The 22,353-nt window shown below is 39.3% G+C and overlaps 1 protein-coding gene across 1 annotated transcript in view; it reads left to right on the top strand.

Moving 5' to 3' along the window:
• Positions 1-555: 555 nt before the first annotated feature.
• The window catches only part of LOC145978156 (salivary peroxidase/catechol oxidase-like), a 39,129-nt gene continuing 17,331 nt past the window's right edge, over positions 556-22,353 (top strand). Inside the window, exons 1-8 of the mRNA XM_083110595.1 lie at positions 556-588; positions 3,627-3,705; positions 4,812-5,049; positions 10,181-10,369; positions 11,876-11,907; positions 15,955-16,128; positions 17,556-17,743; positions 21,876-22,071. Coding sequence (XP_082966721.1) covers positions 556-588; positions 3,627-3,705; positions 4,812-5,049; positions 10,181-10,369; positions 11,876-11,907; positions 15,955-16,128; positions 17,556-17,743; positions 21,876-22,071 — 1,129 coding nt within the window. The remainder of the gene's footprint in view (positions 589-3,626; positions 3,706-4,811; positions 5,050-10,180; positions 10,370-11,875; positions 11,908-15,954; positions 16,129-17,555; positions 17,744-21,875; positions 22,072-22,353) is intronic.

Genomic DNA, 22,353 nt, shown 5'->3' with positions numbered 1-22,353 from the left:
GCTATAGCCTACATTAAAGCATACGTACACATGTGTTGTGCTACAAATTAGGCTGCTGATGATCATAGACAGACAGATTGATTTATTAAAATATAAATATAGCCTACTGGATCCCTCCAGTTATTTCAAAACAATCAAACAGAAAGGAGAATTCGAATGATCCGATTTACCCTGAAATACACCTTATTAAAAGCCTATTTTTTGTTGGCACTGATTTGTGTGTTTTGTTTAAAATTTTCACAAAATCTGGTGAGGCATGCTTAATTCAATGAAATATTACAATTGAAAATAAAATTTACTTAACAAGCAATGAATAGAAGCTTATTAAACGACAATGAAAACTTACATCGGCTACTTTTTTGTGCGCACAAAAATGCACAACTTGAAACAATATAGTCTGGAACTCTTCTGGCGCCAAACAAACAATGGGGTCCCTGGTAGAAATGATACCCGTGTCACTGACTGTAACTCTATTTGGACCATACGTGTAACAGTAAATGCATGTAAAGCAGGCTTAGATAACTCACCATCCTTTTCACGGAACCATCTCCCACAATGCCACACTGCACCAATCACGTAACGAGATTGGTAAGTAATCTCTTCCCGCTACAAGAACGCGACCGACGTTGCCTCGTGCCTCTCACGTAAACGCTACAGCATCGCTGCTCTCGTTCTGAAGTCCGCACGTGCTTACAAGAGCGCTCTTTTACAAATGCGGCAGGTTTCTTGAGCATAGTCTCACATTTTAACTTGAATCACAAGATGTTTTACATAGGGTGGTCGCAAAGTGGGCGTCCCCTCTTTATTTTCGACACTACGTTGGTAATGGTCGAGTGCTTGATATGGAAACGTACCTGATGGTTTAAGAGTCCAGAACATTGGTATGGAGACCCTTATTTTTCGTAGCACAGCCGAATTCTTGTGCAACGCTTGTGCTGTACGATAACTGCCATTTCTGACTCTGTCATTGATGATGAACACCCAGGGGTGAGGTCGGGACTTCTTGGAGGCCAGGCTAAGGAAATGGGTTATCTCGAGAAACTCTTCCAATCCCCCGCTCGGGAAAAGTCTTATTAAGATAAAGACTGCTGTGTGGTTTTTACGCACACAGCTGTAAATTGGAAAGTATGTATGTAAAAGTATATTTCTTTGTATATGTTCTGTCCTAGGTTGCTTTTTGCCCGGTAGTCGGGGAAGCCAACGGTTGGGTTCCCTCAACGGTTTCCCTGTTTGAAAGGTAACAATAGGATCTTGCCCCGGTGGTTGGGGGACGGGTCGTTTGTCGGAGGTATAAATACCTGTTCCGACTTGTTACGGGCTCTCTTATGCTCTCAGATCTTCAGGCTCTCAGATCGCAGAAAGTGGTCATCCGTCAATGGATTAAGACAATTTCTTAGATGCACCGAATGCGTAGGGACCTCTGCGTGATAAACTGCGGGAGCGGGTTTACCGCTATAGTAAATAGTGCGCTCGTAGAGTGAAAGTCTTGATAAGTGCAATTCTCTGTGTTATGGGGCAAAAGGCAACTGGGAGCATTTAGTTGATATTGGATTTGTTATGGAAAGATGTATATACGGCGAAGAGTAGAAGTGTAAATAAATGTTGTACATAAAGAGATAACTACTGTCTGGCTGCCTTAGCCGAGACCATGGACGAAAGTGCGCATGCGCCAACCGGACGCGTTCAGTGGCTAAATAGGGGTGACGGAGCTTTGGACAGGAAGTGGGTTCCTTGAAAATCGTAGAAACAGAAATGAAGTTTCAACGTAGTAACATCGCCGCCAAAATACATACAGAGATGTTTACGAATTATATAAGGGTTATGTAAGCCAGTCATATACTATATCAGCAAAGAGAACATATCAGGAAAGTATTCATATCGTCACATTAGTAGATAAACTTGCTTTAATTTAGATCATTCAACTAATTGATCTTCTTAGTAAATATTCTAATTAGCACAAATGTACACAACATTAATCAGGATAGTATACAATAATAATAATAATATTGTTGTATATAGTATTATAAATACAGGGTGTCGCAAAACTCTTTCAACAACGCTTGGGTGCTGGTAGATATCATAAAAACAAGTAACTTTTCCTATAAAGTTTACCTCGAAAGCGCTTAGTTTCTGCGCTATAAGCGCTTAAAATCTATCCTGTAGGTATGCAACCCAACACAGCAAAATCTTGCTCTGACATAACCACCAGGGGCGCGTGGCAGGGTTGCCACTAGCGTTCCTCGTTAAGAGACGACTTGAAAACATACAACTTGGGAGTCTTGCCTGAGCAAAATCCAAAACATTAATGATATACTTCCGATGTTGTAAGAAGCATTCACAATATTTATAAACAGACCAAGATAAATAATGGGCAGACTGAAATTCAAGATTACTCATTCTAAAATATCTCCATAATTGATTGATTGATGTGGTTTATTTTAATTCGCTTTTCTGACACCTTTGGCTAATCGCGAAAATCAGGATAATATGATGAAATAACAAATGACACCAATGTCTAGGCCAGGATTTAAACCCGAGATACCTGGCGCCGTAGCGAGCTGTGCTAACCACATCACCACGGAGTGTTTCGTGTATCATGCAATATCAACAATTGCAAGAGACACGTGAGATATGGGAAATCCACGAACGAATCAATGTAAACATGATGTATTTGCTGCCTCGTTTCGAACACGCAGACTGTAATGTTATTACAATTTATTTGAAAATTATTCCTATCTGTAATAGCGTTACTGCTAATCTTGTTGGTCTCATAAGGAAATAATTGCAAGGCTCTTTTAATTTAATGATTGATTCATTGCTTGATTGATTTGCTTTATTTTACTTCGCTTTTTGTGCACTTTTGCCTAATTTGCGAAGATGGGGATGAGTGATGATATGATGAAATTAATTAATGGACACTCACAAACATCCATGCCCAAGCCGGGATTCGAACCCAAGACCCCTGGCTTATTTTTGAAAACAGTGGCAACATATAAATTTTCCCGACAACTAATGTGCATGTAAGAAAAATGATGTGTTTTAAAAGTGGGTTTCAAGAAAATTCCAACGATTATTTGCAATACTAGGAACATGCGAATTAAAAACTCTCTCTCTCCCTCTTTCTCTGAACTCAAACTGGTGCATCTTGAATGCTCTATTAAAGAAGTTATAGGAAGAAATTAATATTTTATTGAAAGGAATTACAGTGAGTTCGAAACCTACTACCTGTACTAGTTTGTTCCGCACTTTACGATATCGTTTGATATTGGTGCATCAAGAGAAATGTTCGTAATTTACACTCTTTTCATGTGTGGGTATTAGTTCTCTCAGTTTGTGTCTTTGCTTCGCATTCTTATCATCGAATGTGAAAAAAAATAATCAAAAGGGAACCATTGAGTACACGTCATAAATTGTACATACATTTATCATTCATTGTAGCAACTTGATATCAACATTGAAATGTAAGAGTAACATTTTCGGAAGGCACCAAAATGTCAACTTTTAGTTCACCCTGGAAACAACGTTTTGTAGCAAACGAGCGAAATTCTGACATCTAGATGAATTTCCGGGATAATTCTTGTGAATTTATATTCTTCTCATTGTACGTCATTTTTCTTCACTTTCAGGCAAATAGTAAATACGAGGACGAAAGATCCAGTGACACTTTTGTCCAGGTCGGAATTAGGCTCGATTTTGGGTCGCTCGGTAAAGGAGGACGCTAACCAATAAGCCACTGTGACGAAGGAAGAACTCGTGTCCGGAACATTCGGTAGAGAGATCATGTGTTGATCACTAAACGTACTCAGTCACCGAAGTGGCTCAAGAATATTCATCTGCCGGAGATTTTTGTTTCTTTTCAGCCTGCTTTTTATAACGAACTGGATTCGCAATAGCGCTAGTTCACAATTTTCTAATAAATAAACTGTAATAACATTACAGTCTGTGTGTGTGAATGCTTCTTACAACATCGCAAGTATAATTAATGTTTTGGATTTTGCTCAGGCAAGACTCCCAAGTTGTTCGTTTTCAAGTCGTCTCTCTTAACGAGGAACGCTAGTGGCAACCCTGCCACGCGCCCCTGGTAGTTATGTCAGAGCACGCGTTTGATGTGTTGGGTTGCATACGTACAGGATAGATTTTAAGCGCTTATAGCGCAGAAACTAAGCGCTTTCGAGGTAAACTTTATTGGGAAAAGTTACTTGTTTTTATGATATCTACCAGCACCCAAGCGTTGTTGAAAGAGTTTTGCGACACCCTGTATAAATGTAGTAACTGAATGGCTTGTGACATTTTCTAGCATAAGGAGGATGTTTTGTAGAATGTGCAACAGGAGCCAAAACGTCCCAATTTTCCTCATTCCACTTCGAAACGGTTTGTTGCGAATAGTAAGAGCCATCACAAACACAACACAGAAAGCGGTAATAAACACAACAAGCGAACCCACGCAAGCGAAATACCACAGGGTAGTTTGACGAGTGCTTCTCCCTGCTTCCCCTCTCGCGTTTGGAATCGTCCTTTCCAGGTAGTTTCGTCTTCCTTGGCCGGACTGTACGTGAGACGTTATTCATGTCAACAAGACACACCTGCAACACCAAGTGTGCCAGAACAGCTCTGCTACGAAAATTACGATCTCCACACCGATGTTCCAGACTCTTAAACCACCAGGTACGTGTTCATATCAAGCATTCAACCATTACCATCGTCGTGTCGAAAATAAAGAGGGGTATGCCCACTTTGTGACCACTCTGTAGAAACTACAATATCCAATCGACGATCAAAATAGTTCAGCCGATGAAAATTATTCCTTTCAGATAACGAGAAACAACTATTTCTGAATCTGGAAGAAATACGGGAGGAGATAAAGGCAGAAATTGAAAGAGCTTCAAAATCTGCAAGAAATAAATTTGACGACATCGGAACTAAAGAACAAGGAGAGGTACACGGAAATGGCTCAAACGCGTGGTCTCATCATCATGGGCTGAAAGATGACAGGAATTCTAAACTTTTGGCTCTCACGGCTACCGAAATGACAAAACTGATAGCTGACAGGTGAGTGATAAATTAAAAGTTAAAAGCCAATGAAATCCTAAAATAGTAAATAGTATAAAGCAATGAAGAGACCAAGTTGAAACATGTTGCTTAGGAACTTTGTAAGGGTGAAAAAACATGAATAGCATATTTATAATTGTATTTACTTATTTTATTAAGATTTTATTTCATTTTTGTTATTTAGCGTCGCTTTTCCCCCACATTTGGCTAGTTGCGACGATGAGTGATGATATGATGAAATTGACGAAGTGACACAAACAACACCCATGCCCTAACCGGGATTCGAACTCTGAACCTCTGACATAGTAGCGCGCTCTGTTAGTCACTCCGCCACAGAGACCGGCTATTTACTTACGAAAACATGTGTTCAAAGTGTGGTTCCAACTCTCATAAACACCCCTTTCGGAGTACCCATGCAACATATAATTTCTTTAATACATTGGCGTTTATTTGAATGTGGATTTAGAATAACAATTCCACCACATCAACATAAGATTTGTACAACGGCCTAGTTTATATTTTCTGATTCATATGCGCAATAGTACATACCAAAAAGTGATTGATATATACTTATAATGTATTTTGCCTGCGTCTGTTGACAAAATTTCTGCCTGCTAGTGTTGCCAGCTAAGGAATTATGCCCCTAAAATGGCATATTTTAATGTAACTCATATAATCGCCAGACACAAACCGGTCAAATGCTGCACATAACTCATATTGGTCGCAAACTTCAGAGTAACATGTCATCAGACGTATAATCAAGATGCTTAGAACATTTCTTACACAGTTTCCTCACCGAAAAGTGCATTTCTGGGGGGATTAACGCTGGCTTTCGCAAGTTATTAATTTATTGAAGTTTCTCTATGGAGTAAACTGGTAATGTTAAGCATTGAAAAATATCTCAACGGATGAGGCTTCATAATGCAGAAAGCCCAGTGTGAATATTTCTTACGGTTTTTCATGTTACAGTAAACCAAAGTTTGGGTTGCGTGACTTTTGAAACACTCTGTACTTAGCATGGCTGTTTCAGTGAGAGTGCGGAGGGATTCCGTATCTATGAAGTGGAAGAAGCTGACGTCAGAAAACCAGTGTACATAATCCTATCGAAAGCAGCGGGAGTTGATGTCGTATCTGTAAATATGATAAAACTCTAAGTTTGCCAAATCCTTCTGCCGTTAACGCACGTCATTAATTATTCCCTCAGCACAGGCTGTTTCCAGAGTTCTAGGAAGGAGGCAAAGGTAATTTCCATCACTAAGAAACACAACTCAGTCTGCGTGAGCGACATCAGCGTCATTAGTACGAGGGTTGGACGTAAAGTAGTGTCAAGACTGTCGTCACTTCGCGTATGATCAAGAGATGGCGTTGCTGTTTCCAGCACGTCTAGAGGTAAGGCATCGCTGTTCATCGCACTCATTGTAGTGCGATCGAACGAGCGTGTTGCCACAAATGTCTTTCCAACCCTTGTACTTTCCCTCGTAATTTCAAATTTCTTTCCAACTCTCGTAATTTCAAAAATAATCTAAAAGAAAAGCGAGAAGTAGAAATAAGAGATGGAAGGGGTAGAAGGAGGAAAGAAAATAATAGCAAGAAAGAGAGTGAGAGAAGGAGATGAAGATGTAGAAATTTATAATTTAGTCCTTAGGGCCTCTGACTACCATGCGAGAGACTTAGGGTCGATCCCCAGCGGGGGAGTTCAAATTCTGGGTTGTAAAGGCTGCCAGGGCCGTGGTGCTGATCACATCACCCCCACCTTTGGCCGTAATCATGAAAAAGTGTGAGGCCCTAACTCCACATCCGCTACGCGCCTTCATGGCATGGTGCAAAGTACAGGGGAGCACTTTACGTTTTTACGTTTATGAGGAATTTAGGTAGTAAGTTACAAAGCTCGAGGAAGCAGAGCTTGCTTAACAGTGGGGGATCATTAAAAAAAGTTATTTATTGGAAACTTGCAGCTTCACGCTCTCCGATGCAGTCTTAAAATCGTCGAAACGTGTCGAAATCATCGTGCATAGCAGTAAAACAGGGCATTGAGAATCGAGCTAATTTTAACGGTCTTTTTTTATCTTCTACATCCAACAGAAATTACCCATGGTATGTACACGACAGAGATATAATATCGATTTTACAGCGCCATAATTCTGTTTCAGCCCCTTACTGATAGGCTGTAAATTAACTCTAACATTTGTTCGGCACTAGGATGTACTTTTCGTACTTTTTTTTTACGACAGCAATTGATTTTGTCAAAGGACAAAACTGAAGAAAGGGACGCTCACAAAAAAACAGCCCATACCTAGTTTGAACCCGGGACCCCTAGAAAAAACAAGAGAAATAAGGAAGCAGTAGATAAAGATAATAAATAAGTGATGGGAGAGATAGTGAGAAGAAATTAGAAGAGAAATAGCGAAGAGAGAGATAGAGTAAGAAAGGAAATACAGAAGTTTGTGTGTGAGAGAGAGAGAGGGAGAGAAAGGGTGGTAGACAGAGAAATAAAGAAGCGACAACAAAAGAAAAAGAAATACGTCAGGAAAGAGAGGGAGAGAGAGAAATGAAAGACAAGATAAATAAAGAAGAGAGAGAGAAAGAAAATAAATAAAGAAGAGAGTGAGTGGGATAGAATAATGAAGAAAATGTGACTGAAAAAAACAATGGAAAACACAGAGAAAGAAATAATCAAGTGGAGAGGAAATTAGCACCAGAACATATAAACTAGAACAGAAAGAAGATCGAAGGTTACAATGAATACGTAATAAAAAAGGGGAAATATAGAAAGGACAGAGAGTACATATGCACGTAAACAAATTTCCCTTATTCAAAAGGTGGCAATGTCAAGTGAGCCACTTTGGCCTTCCCTGGAAGCTACAATGCCCTGTACAATAACCCCTGACTTACGTAATACGCGACTTAAGTAAATTCGCAGTTTCGTAATAAATTTCAAAAATTACAACTACTAGTGCGTATGGACATGTTTGGGGATTTTGCGTCTTTGACACACCATGGATGTCAGTTGGTTCTTATAATATTTTATGTATATTTAATACTTTTATAGTTTATATCCGAGTAAATACTGCTGCATTATGTTTCATTTATAAAATAATTCTCTATAAATAATATACATATATATATACAATGTATATTATACATACATGTAATAATAATATACAAGGTGAGTCACCTAAAATTACCACCGGAAATATTTCGTGAACAACAATAAATATTGAAAAACTGCTTTCGCAGATATTTAGGTATGAGAGGGGCTCATGAAATTAGTGGACACAATACGTTAAACTACGTAAGGAAGTACGATTTTCAACACAAACTTAGTCATTTTTTAATGGAAACCCCATTCTATTTTTAGCTAATTTGAAAATACGTTTGTTACATTGTAATACGTCAAATAGTTCTCAAGTAATTGTAACGTGAAGTGGACGCTTGAAACAAACATTCTCACAAGTTGATTCGTGTGTCGTAACCAGTGATGTGCGTCTACGCGTAAACAACGATAGTCTACATTCTACACGTAGACTATTTTATACACGTAAATTACGTAATCTATGTAAACAACATGGCGAAAGGTGACAACTTAGCAAAGGGCGCCGTGGAATTAAAAGAAAATTATACTGCGTATCAGTTACTGATGTGTGAGGAGAACTTTTCATACTCTTTCTTCCAAATTCGAACAATTTCTCACCTAGGAAGAAACCTAATATAGGAAATATTCTAGTTTTTATGGGAAAAAGACCACTCTTGCCTCACGACTGCCATCTGTTGTTGTTTTTTGCATACTATTTATCTTCTTCCATAGTTGATGATAGAAGAGAAGATAAATTTTGTTGTAAATAGGGTTCTTTTCATTTCGTTAGGAACTAATATAGTTGAAAATGTCATTTTCCTTTCATGAAACCCTTGAAAATTAATTTTAATGCACTTTAGATTGTCTACGTAGTCTATGTAAAATACAGCCCAATGTAATCTACGCGTAGATTACGTGTAGACAACGCATGTAGACGTAAACATATAGTCTACGGCACATCACTGGTCGTAACATACATATCCCCCTTTTGACGCCATTCGTGTATCGTAACAAGCATGTTACTCTTCTGCATACTATGCGTTGTACTTAGGGAAGTTGTTACGTTCCAACTGCGGGTTGCAATAAAATGTGCAGTTTGTACATAAGTAAGCTTTGACAAATTATATAAAAGGTTCTGATACATCTTTCTGAGTTAACAAATATTTGTTAATTGAAAAGTATAAAATTTAAACATTCCGCCATCAGTTACATACATAAATGTTAATACATTAACATCTTTCTAATTTTTAATTGGCGCTCATTTATTACGTGATAATTTTTAGTACATCGGACCAATCAACTCTTCTCGTTTGGTCATGACAAATCTTTGTTTTCAACTATTGAACTTTGCACCTTATACATTTCTTTCTTAATGTTACTTTCAAATTAATTTACTAAATTTATCAAATAAAGCAAGAACTTAACAAAGTACATGATTAACCAGACGTTTGTGATAGTGGACTTACGTCAGAACTGTTGCTGAGAAAATAGTATTTTCAAACTCTGAAAAGGCCGAAGTGATACTTCTCTATGGCGAGTGTAGGAAAAATTCAGCACAAGCTGTATGCGCGACGGCATTTGCGCTCGGCTCTGTCGACAGGCATAGTGAAGGATGCGCCTTCACGCTCAACTTCAGGTTACAATTTCTTGAAAACTATTTGACGTATTACAGTGTAACAAACGCCATTCTTAATGATTTTTTCCGTACTTTCAAACGACGTGAAAATGAAATGGGGTTTCTATATAAAAAACTAAGTTTGTGTTGAAAATCGTACTTCCTTACGTAGTTCAACGTATTGTGTCCACTAATTTCATGAGCCCTTCTCATGCATATATATCTGCGAAAGCAGTTTTTCAATATTAATTGTTGTTGACGAAATAATCCCGGTGGTAATTTTAGGTGACTCACCCTTTCTTACGAAGTTACACTTAAGCAATTTACGAATTCGACTTACGTAAAATTCAAGTTACGTAAAGGTTTACGGAACGCATTACTTACGTAACTCGGGGGGTTACTGTATTACAAATATCATATATATTGCTTTTCCCTTGTTCCAGGTACCAAGTGAGAGCATCAGCGGCAGGTGTAGCTTTGCACTATATGAATCTTGCTATACCTGAAGAATCCGGCAAATGCGATCCAAAAATTAAATGCGATCCTGAAAGCAAGTACAGAACATTAGATGGTTCCTGTAACAATTTGAGGAACCCTTCTTGGGGTATGTCCATGACTGCCTTTCAGAGGATGCTCGCTCCAGACTAAGGCGATGGTAAGATGATACTTTTCCCCTTGCCTTTATACCTAAACACACTACAAACACACTTCTGTTCTGCATATGCAGACGTATAGGCTGTATAGAAATATATTTTTTTGTAAATTCATTATCATAATGTTCACAGCACAATAATCATAATTTTTATTAAATTTTGTACCTGGGTTCATCATGGTTGTAGTTTCGAAGTACATTTTTAGGGGGAGATCCCCGCCGAAAGACTTAACCAGGTACGAAAATTAAATAATGAAAATATACTCTTTTAGCATTTATTGTACAGGGTGTACCAAAAGAAAGTTCCATTACCCCCCCCCCCTTTGAATTGTAGACAAACCTGCAAAATGTTATTTTAACAGCATGCGTATGATGAGAGGATGGTATACCATTAAATCAGACCAATGACCACTATTTACTCCAGTGGATCTGTGTGCACACCGCCATTTTCATGGCACAGTATTATTTGCCTCCAGGTGCGATGTGAAATCCTCCGTAACATAAGATGTCAGATCTGGATTTCGGGGTGGCCATTTTAAGAGAATACCTCAATGATGTGTTCAGAGACAAACGGATTGGACGAGGATCGCCAAATTTACCAGCACCTTTAAAATGGCCATCCCGAAGCCCAAATCTGACATCTTGTGATAATGCGCTATGGGGGCACATCAAACAGAAAGTCGCCCATAATCGTTATCAGACAACTGAGGAACTTCAAGAAGCTGTTCGCAGTGCGTTTGCTTCCTTCACGCCAGCCACGTTACGGAGGATTTCACATCGCACCTGGAGGCGAAAAATACTGTGCCATGAAAATGGCGGTGTGCACACAGAGTAAATGGTGGCCATTGGTCTGATTTAATGGTATACCATCCTCTCATCATACGCATGCTGTTAAAATAACATTTTGCAGGTTTGTCTACAATTCAAAGAGGGGGTAATGGGACTTTTGGTACACCCTGTATAATCGATGGTTATAATTTCCTCTGAACTTATTGGAAGGCAAGGATTATATTGGAATCTTACGGCTTGAAGGACAGTACCAAAGAATTATGCTTGGACACTACTATTTATGATAATATGAATAAAATATTAATCAGGAACTTTAAATTTCGCCAACTGGATCTAACATAATTTTTTATTCAATATACGCACTTGTTTTTATAGAAATTATGCTGATCCTAATTGCTCCTTCATCATTCATCACCAACTAATGGCAACTCGCTGCTCATGGATAGCTAGGTGGTAACGTGCGAGAGGTAACAATACACATATGAATGGCAATGCGCAATACTTGAGTTTACACCCTCAAAGACTGGATCAGCATGTTGAATGGAAATACCTGTCTCTCACTGTGTGGAAGTGCTCCCTCGAGGTGTCGGACTACTGATATATGAGGTGTCCGTTTTGGTGCTAGCCTGCATGCTCAGACCTCGCTCTCCTTCTCCTAGGCTTTTAGCTCGTACTTCTGCACCCTCTGACTTGACAGCTCAAAACTCATCATGATTTCCAATCCCCCAGGTATTTATTCTAATCGCTTTTGCTAAGCAATCCAGTGTCAGTCACTTCCGGGCTCTTCCTGTTTACATCGTTGGCAACCCTGTATTTACAAACCCTATAGTGCTGCAGAACCTCCAGCGATAATCGGCTTTGTGATTGGCTGTCATTCCGGAAGTTAATGCAGTATTCCTCCAAGGTAACGCTAGATGGCAGGGATCAAGTTGATAGTGTAGATTTCAGAGATCTATCCCAACAAGATAAGAAACCCCTTTAAACTGAAGTTGATTTTTAGCACATTTTTTAAATTAATGTTTTGAAAGAAATCAGAACTCTTCTTGAACTGAATGATTTTCCTATTTAAAGTCACATTAGTAGAAACATTGTAACTACTTACGACTATTGAGAAATTTATGTATTCCAACTAATTGCAAACAATACCACAATGAAGCCACTGGTATATATGATGAAGTAGTTTGCCCAGTCAACTTAATATGCATAATTTATTGTATTTTCAACGGCATTTCCAAAGATTCTTGATACTGTTCAACAATATTATGCTTCTAATTTCTCATTGCAACAGTTTGTTGTGCAGTACAGAAATTGCATTATTTAGCATATTTCAAGTTATAAAATTTCTCCTGTAATGCAGAAATCACTTCACATACATTGCAAGATACATTGAAAGCCCTTTCAGAGATATTCAACATTATTTTACAAAGTAAAACTTCGAGAATTTGATTACAAACATTATTACTAAATAAAAACGAGCGTAATTTTTCAATACTTTCCCTGTAAACCACAGACATACTACTCTGTAAAGGAACAAGCAAAGAACGATGAACACGAAACATAAACACTTCCGGTGCGCACAGCCAATAAGAAAGCGTTATATACCTCTGGTTCTGCAACACTTTAGGGTTTGTAAATACGCACCCGGTAGAGCTCAGGTAATGTCTGACACCGCATTCCCCAGTTGAATTCCTGTCTGGAAAAATTATTGCGAGTGTCTTGGATTTGGAGTTGTTTTTAATCTATGAGAATTATTACGATCTCCCCCCCCCCCCCTTAGTTGAATTCGTTATGTGATCCAGCCTTGTGAGGGTTGCTTTTATCAACAAAGAAAACATACATTATATAGCATAACTAATTGAGTTACTAGTTCAATGATGATCAGTTCAATGTCACGCACCACGTGGCTGTGACATAAAGTCTGATGTAAGCATTCGTGAAAGAAAAAAAACCCACTTGTCTCTTCATCCACATATTTTCCGCTCACGTGAGGTGACACTTGTAGGTGGAACATAACACATGCTTCGCAAAGATCGCTGTGACGTCACTTGATAGACGAGCGGATAGGGACAGCATTAGTAACTTGAAAATACATGCTAACAGAACCAAACCTGACCTACGTAACCTATCCACGCAGGCATATAATAGCTGAAATAAGCATGTAAATATGTTAGGCTGTTTAAATTTTGTCTATTTGGTAATGTTAGCCTGTATTTGCCAATGCTGTCCCTAGCCGCTCGTAGTTGATAGCAGTTTAGTCTGACGCCACAAGGCGTGATCTGATACCGTCAACACCAAGGCTGTTGTATTATTGTCGACAGTCTGGCGCTATGGGCGTGTTTGCATGTCCATGAAAGATAAATGTTGAAATGTAACTACTGCTTGCATTACTACTGTGCGTAATCACTGGGGGTAGGACTTTTATGATCTAAACATCACCAAAATATGCAAAAGTTGACCTTAAATTTTACAAAATATGCACTATAATTTGAAAAATATGCCCTTATAAATAGACTGAAATATTTTCATATACATACTATTTTTGGTTCACTTTATGGGCCCTGATGAGTTGAAATGCACAATGAATACTTCCTGTAAATTTTCAAATAGAAATGAAAAAGATTTTGCTCCAGTCAAAAAATACAAAAAGAGTGAAAATGGGAGTAAAAACGAATCCACTTCGAAAATGACTGTATATTTCTTGAAAAGGCGAAAATATGCTGAATATGCCCGAAAATCCATCAAAATATGCTTTGTCAAGGCTTTCATATGCCAAAATATACCCTTAAAAAGCACCTTCATTCAATTAGTTTCCTCACAATATGAATTTCTATATATTTAGGGAACACATCACCCTTACCAAAAAAAATATGCTAAGTCATAAAAATCCTACTAATCACATTTGGCCGCTCAATGACACAGTGAAGTACATTACGATGCACTGGCACTCTCGTTGACACACATTGCACTTACGTAATACAATATAATGAGATGGCATCCTGCCAAAATTAACACTAATACTGTTGCACTGGTGAAAATAGTATATGCAGCTATGACGTGGTGCTGGTGCGGGATTTTCATTTATTTCACTTCGAAATAAATGAAAATTCCGAAGTTATTCATGCGTTTCGTTTTACCGTTTAAGGTTGAGTCAGTAGAGTTGTACGCGAAAGTTGTGTTAAAAATCATTGGGGGGAGGGGGGAATATTGCAATAAATCATGATAGATGCCGAGATTAGTTTGCAAGGACGCTCCTCTCTCTCTCTCTCTCTCTCTCTCTCTCTCTCTCTCTCTGGAAAGAAGGAAGTAAAGAACGAACGAAAGAAATAATTCTCTCTCTCTCTCTCTCTCGTCTTTCTTCTTCTGCTTTCTCTTCCTGGAGAGAGAGAGAGAGAGAGAGAGAGAGAGAGAGAGAAAGAAAGAAAGAGTTCCTTCTTTCATTCTTTCATTCCTTCTCTCTCTCTCTCTCTAAATAGAAAAGCGAGAGAGAAAGAGAAGAGAAAGAGAGAGACATGGAGGGAAGGAGAGAGAGATGGAGGGAGGGAGGGAGGGAGAGAGAGATATGGAGGGAGGAAGAGAGAGAGAGAGAGAGAAAATGTAGACGAAACTACTCCTCTTGCAGCTTCCACCCCTACGAGAAGTCCAATTTTAACGCGGTACCGTAAGAAACATACCGTAAGAAACAATTAGAGACACAACTTACCCTAGGGTGAAATCCGTTACGAGCTAAGATTCTGTCCAAGGGTTGGTCCATGGAGATACAATTGGGGGCGTTAAACCTTAGTCGTACCGGATTTCACCCTCTGTATTAGAGGGTAGGACCCGTTGACCAATGGACGACGAGTCAGAGGTAGATCAGGTAATTAATGTAACACAATTGAATATTTAAGTGACTGAGTTTATTTAGCAAGCACTCCAATAGATTATCACAAGGGAGAAGTTAGGGGCGAAAGGATTAGCACCATAAAGGGGCAGATACTTATCTCCGGATCGCCTGGACGCTGGAACGGTCGGATGGGCGCTGATCCCGCTGGCTGACCTGAGGACAGGCCCTGGCTTGAGCCCCACGGCTTCTGAGCGGCCCTGTAGACGATTCTCCCCGTTCGGCACTGTCGCCCTCTCGCGACCCGATCTCACTCCTTGGTGTTCTCGTTGGCTTCTCCTCCTGAAGCAGGTTGTTAACCCCATTTAGGTGCTCTCGGGAGTTAGGAAATGCTTAGGATAAGTTTTCCGGGTATGGCCGGTAACGGTAATATGGTTCGAATCCCGCCTAGAACAATGGCTCAATGAAATTTTGTCCTTTTATAATGTTAGAAGGAATGCAAGGTACGACTGGGGAGGATATATCCAATTTTTTATGAAAAACTAAATATGCTGACCAAGGCAGAAATTTATTTTATTATAAAACATAAACTAAACGTAACGTTTCAACCTTCTAGCAAGGTCTTCTTCAGACTCTGCACCAAGTACAAATGTAACAAGGTACAAAACAGGACGATATATATGCACAAACATTACTCCCCTCCAGACTATTAGAAAGTTGTTCTGGAACATTCTAGCAGGTGGCTTTACCTTGTCAAAGCTGAACTACAAAGTACAGAATAATACAAAATATCTCGCTTGTAATATTTGGAATGATACATATATATAAATACGTATATATACGTTGTTTATTTACAATAAATCTCAACACATAAGGTTCTCTCAGGTGAGGAGATGGAATTTAACGTTTTTTTTTTCTGTAAAATTTCAAATCATCACCAAAATATTTATTTTTAGGGATTATGAGTCCTCGAGTTTCGATGTCCAAGGAACCGCTACCTAACTCAAGGTTTGTAAGCAAGACGTTTTTTCCGGACGTGAATATACCGGACACTGTCAGCCTTCTGACTGTGATGAACTGGGGTCAGTTTGTATCTCACGACTTGGCCTCGTCTGGAAATAAAGTAACAGGTAAATACCTCGATTCTGTTCGTGGCATATTTACGTTGTACTTTTATATTCTTTCTTGAGAAGCATGTTTTGTTTCTTTTTAAGCCCAATCAATCTCAGGTAGGCTAATCGGGACTTGGACTATAGTTTAAAGTGGTGTACGAATCAGTGTGCAATGTGACCTCATTGTGAACCAAGCGCGGAATCCCTACAAATACAGAAAGACTATCGGTCTTCTTAATTCATCATTCTGACTGCGCCCCCGAAGCTCGTGCGTCCCCCCGCACCGCAGGGGTTGCGGGTTTGTTATTTACGCCACTGGTTATATGGGTCAGGTATAGGGCTGAGCCTAAAAAGCACATACATGCTTTAAACACTTGATCACTTCATATCTGGCCTCGATTTGATTTAAGTTTTAAGTCCACTTTTATGCACAAGAGGCTAATCGGAACTGGACCTACAGTTTAAAGTGGGATTCGAACCACTATGTGCCTCCACCGGGTATCGAACCCGGGATCCACTTAATACAAGGCGACGACGTCACCGCTTCGTCATCAGAGAGACCTATATCTGGTCTCGAACAGCAAACGTCCTTCGTATCTCTCATGAATAACTGCAAAGTCATGTCCGAGTCGACCGGAAACCAAGAACATCAGAGGCCCGTCAAGTATCTGAGCGACGCTCTCTGAGCAGATTTTCGCTCGTTGAGCAGACAGATCATTTACTTGACGCAGTTTGCTCATTGATCAAAAAATATCAGTGCCTTTGAACAGTCTGTGATGAATGTGGCTGCTTCGAGTGGACAAGATTTCGGTGCTTGAAATGCTGTTAATTAGTTGATGTGAACTAAACTGTCGAAATTTTCATTTTCACACCGTTGCACAACTTTCCAAAACTACGGTGTATATTTAATATTTATTATTTGGAATAAACAACACTTTCATTTTAATTCAATTACAAGAACTGGAATATTACATCACCTGCTCTTACTTGAACTTCTTCTCTAATTACGCTATATCGCAAGTCGTTCTCATCATAAATATTTCCTCATTGGTCGCCATTCGCGGCTCGCCAGCCAGCCATCCTCATACAGTTTTTCTCTTCTTCCCTTTGCCTCACGATATCGAAACAGAAAAACGCTATATTCTGTGGCTCACACCTGTGGCGAGCAAGGTTCAAGTTCGCTCAGAGATCAAGTGAGCAGCTGTCAAGTATCTGAGCGCTCAGATACTTGACGCGCCCCTGCTCGCGCAAGCTACATTTCCTCTTGTATATAATACTTGGTGGAACTTTTAACTGTGCTAAACAGTTCCTCCAAGCTTCGAGCATACTCTTACAATAATTTGCAGTATTCTAAAGGACTTCCTAATACTCCTATAAAACATGGGAGGGATCGTTCGGAACTGTTGCCCCTGTATTTTTAAAATGTTATTTGTTTTTATCTACAGAAAGGACTGGTCCCTGCTGTACTCCTGACGGTAAATATAGACCCGCTGAAGATGTTCCTGAATCTTGTTTCCCAGTTAATGTCCCTAAGAACGACCCGTTCTACTCGAAGTACAATGTGAGATGCATGAACGTCGAGAGAACTTTCATTGCACCTAGGCCTGACTGCACGTTGGGCCCAAATGAACAGGTGCGTAGCCCAAGCATCTTATAATCTCTCACTCAATGTTTCTTTTTCTTTTCTTAATTTCTAAAACCATTCTCCGTTCTTTCCCCTCTGTGTGACGTTCCTTTCGAGTTTAGGTTAATGCGTCACGTAGCCTGGCCAATTAGATTGCGTTGTAAGGTTATGAGACTCTCCTTGATACAGTGTGTAACATTGTTATACGTACACATAGAATTTCCGAGGAAAAAAATGTCATATCTACGTACTAGTAAATATAATCATTTTCATATGTACCTGGAAATTAATGTTAATGAAGGTTTCACCAACAACAATAAAAATGTATGTTCAAAGTGTATAAACTGAGCATATAATTTGTGTGAAAAGAGAAAAACACGCTGTTTCATGCAACATTGTTATTCATACAGGCAAGAGTTTCAATCGTCCTCGCATACAGCGCCACCGCTATTCGGGCGATTTCGTGCAGTTTGCAACTTCGTAACAAGTTTGAACATGCAGGCGTCAAGCGGAATGCTGGCATAGGTATTGTTGTAGGCCTATCGTCTATCTATCAGCGTGTTCGAAATGGGCAAGGTGAAAGAACTTGACCATTAGAGGTTATTCGTTAAGAAAAAATGGACAAACAGTCAATAAATAACACTCCACAGTTCAATACATAGTAAACAAATTTAGAGAGGAAGGTTCAAAACAGAATGTGTCGAGAAAACCAAAAGAAACGGTTGAATAAACGTGATGAACGCTTTATTTTAAAAAGAGTGCGAGAAAACTCCCGTCTAAGTGTTCCTCAGTTATGACCGTTAGTAGAAAATGTTGCTGGCAAGATGATGTCAGATCAAACTGTCCGACATGCCTTGTGGAAGCATAGATATCATGGCAGAATACCATGAAAGAGGCCGTATGTAAATAAGGTGAATCGCAGGAATAGACTTTCATTCGCGAAAGAGCACATCCACAAGGACCAGGAATTTTGGGATAGTGTCATATGGTCAGACGAGTCCAAGATTAATATATACGGGTCAGATGGGATAAATAGGGTCTGGAGAAAATCAAATAAAGACAATGATCACATTAACACAGTTCCAACAGTTAAACACGGTGGTGGGTCATTAATGATTTGGGACTGTATGTCGTCCAAAGGTGTTAGTACCATCCGGTTTATTGATGGTGTCATGGATGGATATAAAGAAGACAAGTGAAGGCAGTGTCTCCCTTATCGCACAACGATCAGCCAACCTTGAACAATGAAATAACCAAAAACCATATATTTCTCAAACAAATTGAAGTAAAGCAATTGAAAATAACGAAAATAATTTACAACTATTAAAAAAAAGAAACTTCAATATCCAAAAATAAAATGAAAACCGTAAATACCAATGAAAACACGAAATATAGAAAGTTGAATCCTAGAGGAAATTAGCATCTATATCAACGTTAAAAACAAAGTTCGACCTGGCAATACTGTGTGTTTACAACATGAATGTGGATACAGGAAAGAAGCCATGGTAAGTAATGCAAGAAAGATTGTATTATTTTATACAACAGGAACGTCTAATTGAAAAATGCACAGTGCCAATGTCTCTCGTAACACTCTTCGTATTAGCGCATATCGTATTCCGTCTCATTCTGTGGGTAAACTCCCATTGCCCTCGATGCCATCCCGTTGTTGGATTCTGAACATTTCTTCAATCTTATGGAAACACTTGAAATACGTTCAGCTTTCGGTGCAGAGGTCCTTAGGTCTTAGATATCTCCATTCTATTGCATATAATCTTCAATGTGAATTTTGCAGTCCAACGACAAAACATAACTTAAAACTACTCGTAAGATAATTGATATACGAGGCTAAATATGGTAATTTTGGCAGTTTTACATGGCACGTGACCCGCGCTTGTAATAGACCTGGATGAAAACAGAGAAAAACTGTATATTCCAGGGGTTTAAAATAAGTATGTCTTATTTGAATTTAGCCCCTCTCCACCTTGCCGTCATGGTATGTTTACATATCTCAAACTTCACAATAACACTTTTTCCAACCTAGCCACAAAATGTGCATTTAAGTTTCTTAGAAAGAGCTAAAATATCAAATTCCGGTAAATATTTAAGTCATGTGACTATATCAGAGCAATGTTGCATTAGAAGACATACCGGGTGGCCAGAATTAAAGTTACCCAACTCAGAGCCCTGTTTGAGGCATCGTAGAACTCTGAAATTTGGCGAATCCACTATGCAGACCATGGGGAAGAGGATGACGATAAAAATAGTTCAATTTTCCGCCACCAGGTTGAAATGTGGCACTGTACTTCCATGATGGGTTGTAATAATGACGTAAACTGCTCCATTCGGTTATGGATTTGCCTTTACCTTGGAATCTTGCAATACACGAGAGATTATTTTCTCGCAACTTCCAGCCACTAACAAATGTCTTTCTAATGAATAACTCAGCTAAATCACTTATCGTGAGTGCTGAACAAAAGTTCGGAAGTCATCACCATGCCATTAAATAAGAAAGAACGTGCATTGCTGGTGAAGTTGTTTTATCAGAACGGTAGTAATAGTGCAGCTCCATTGCAAGGTTATCGTCATGCGAGAGGACTTCGAAAGGGGCTCATGACGACGCATGGGTTAAGAAAGATGATGAAGAAATTTGAAGAGGCTGGAGATCTGGGTGTTGCAGCAGGAAGAGGCCGCCGGCTGATTGCAGAAGAAGTTGTCACCGAAGTGGCTGTTGCAGTGGCGGATAGAGCCTCTTGTTCCCGATATTTTGCGACTAGTGCGCGAGCTTACGTCATTATTACAACCTCCATGGAAGTACAGCGCCACATTTCAACCTGGTGGCGGAAATTTGAACTTTTTTAATATATATATCGTCATCCTCTTCCCCATGGTCTGCATAGTGGATTCACCAAATTTCAGTGTTCTACGATGCCTCGAACAGGCTACAGAGGACTCTTGAGTTGGGTAACTTTAATTCTGGCCACCCGGTATCTAGGCAAACTCACACAGTTTTTATGTGACTCAATTCGTTTAAATAAGAACGAGAATATCAATATGGCTCAGTGTCATACACTATTAAGAATGATTCATAGCCTGGCCCCCAGGTTAACAATCTTACTTGGCCCAATCCCATTTCTCAAAATTCAAAAATTTTAACTGCTTGTATAGATACGGTATATTGAAGTACAGAATACTTATACTGAGTCCATGTCCTTGTCCTGGACCTACAACCAAAATTGTCACAAATACAAGAACATTTCCAATTCCGAATGAACTTCTATTGATTCACACTAGCCCCGTCCGGTTTGCTCAACTTTTTGCCAATAGATGCAGTGCAGTTGTACCCTGGTGTCAGGCTGGGGCAAGGAAATGACGTTCAACCAAGTAGAACAGAATAGAATTTGTTTTCAAGTATGAGCCTTTACAGCTGTGCACACCTTACAAGGATGAAACATTTTAGAGCAATTTTCCTACACCCTTCCTCCTCTCAGTCTACTTCCACATTCACACTGCTTGGGAGTTCACAAACACCGTCTTTCTGTGGTGCGGTGGTAATGAATACAGCACTCCTAAACTTTTTGAAACAGCAAAACACTTATTTTCCACAACACAATCGCTAGCGTGCACACAGCAACCTTTGTTCTCTCACTGCATACTAAACAGGCCACGTTCAAATAGTTCTGCCTGTTTTCCGTAGTTGGCAGCACGTTACAACGCCAATACCATGGGTGGACGGTATTGGGAGAGGGGACGATAATCGGGTTCTTTCCCTTAATAAAAGAAAATAGATGGAGGGTCTATACATAACTACATTTAATAATTTTGAGTTTGTATTATTGTATTAGCTCGGTCTGCTGACCGGAACAAGTTTTGCAATTTTTTTATGTTTATTTACTGAACATTAGAATGATTGGTAACTAATTAAACTTGTATAGATTACTTTGAGTTAGTTTACAGGTAAGTTTTAGTTATCCTGTAGTTAGTAAGGAATGCTAACTATAGGAGGGATAACCATTCTGGTATCCAGAACGATTTTAGGCTTGAGGGAGGGGGAGGGTATGATAGGGGTGAGGATTTAGATTAGGGTGGCATTTAGTGGGTCTTAGGGAATAGAAAAAATATATTTACTTTAAGTATTTTACAGTTGAACGAAAACACGCACTTCTTAGATGCATCCACTATATACGGAAGCGACAATAAGACAATGGAGGATTCGAGGACTTACGTTGGTGGCGAACTGAAATCTCAAATAAGAAATGGACAGGAGTTTCCTCCGCAGCACCCTAACCCTACAGGCACATGCGACGTAGATACAGATAAACAGCCTTGCTTCACGTCAGGTTAGTTAGCGTAGGATACAATTCAATTACGATACAATTGTTTTGTCTCTGGGAATGATCCTATCATATAAGGGTGTCCCAATAAAAACGACGGATTTAATATGCTTAAGAAAATACTGTATCCTTACAAAATTGCAAATAGTTTTACATTATTACAACGGGTAAATGTTCCGATTTAAGAATGAAATATTTTTTTGGACTCGCAATAACACTTTCACGAACAATAACGATGTTCTCAACAGACCGGTTAGATTGAGAGCGCGGTGTTTTAATGTCTGTCTC

Source organism: Lepisma saccharinum, chromosome 24 (genome assembly GCF_977018435.1).
Source record: "Lepisma saccharinum chromosome 24, izLepSacc3.1, whole genome shotgun sequence".
Classification (NCBI taxonomy): domain Eukaryota; kingdom Metazoa; phylum Arthropoda; class Insecta; order Zygentoma; family Lepismatidae; genus Lepisma; species Lepisma saccharinum.
This window is presented reverse-complemented; position numbering and strand designations above follow the sequence as displayed.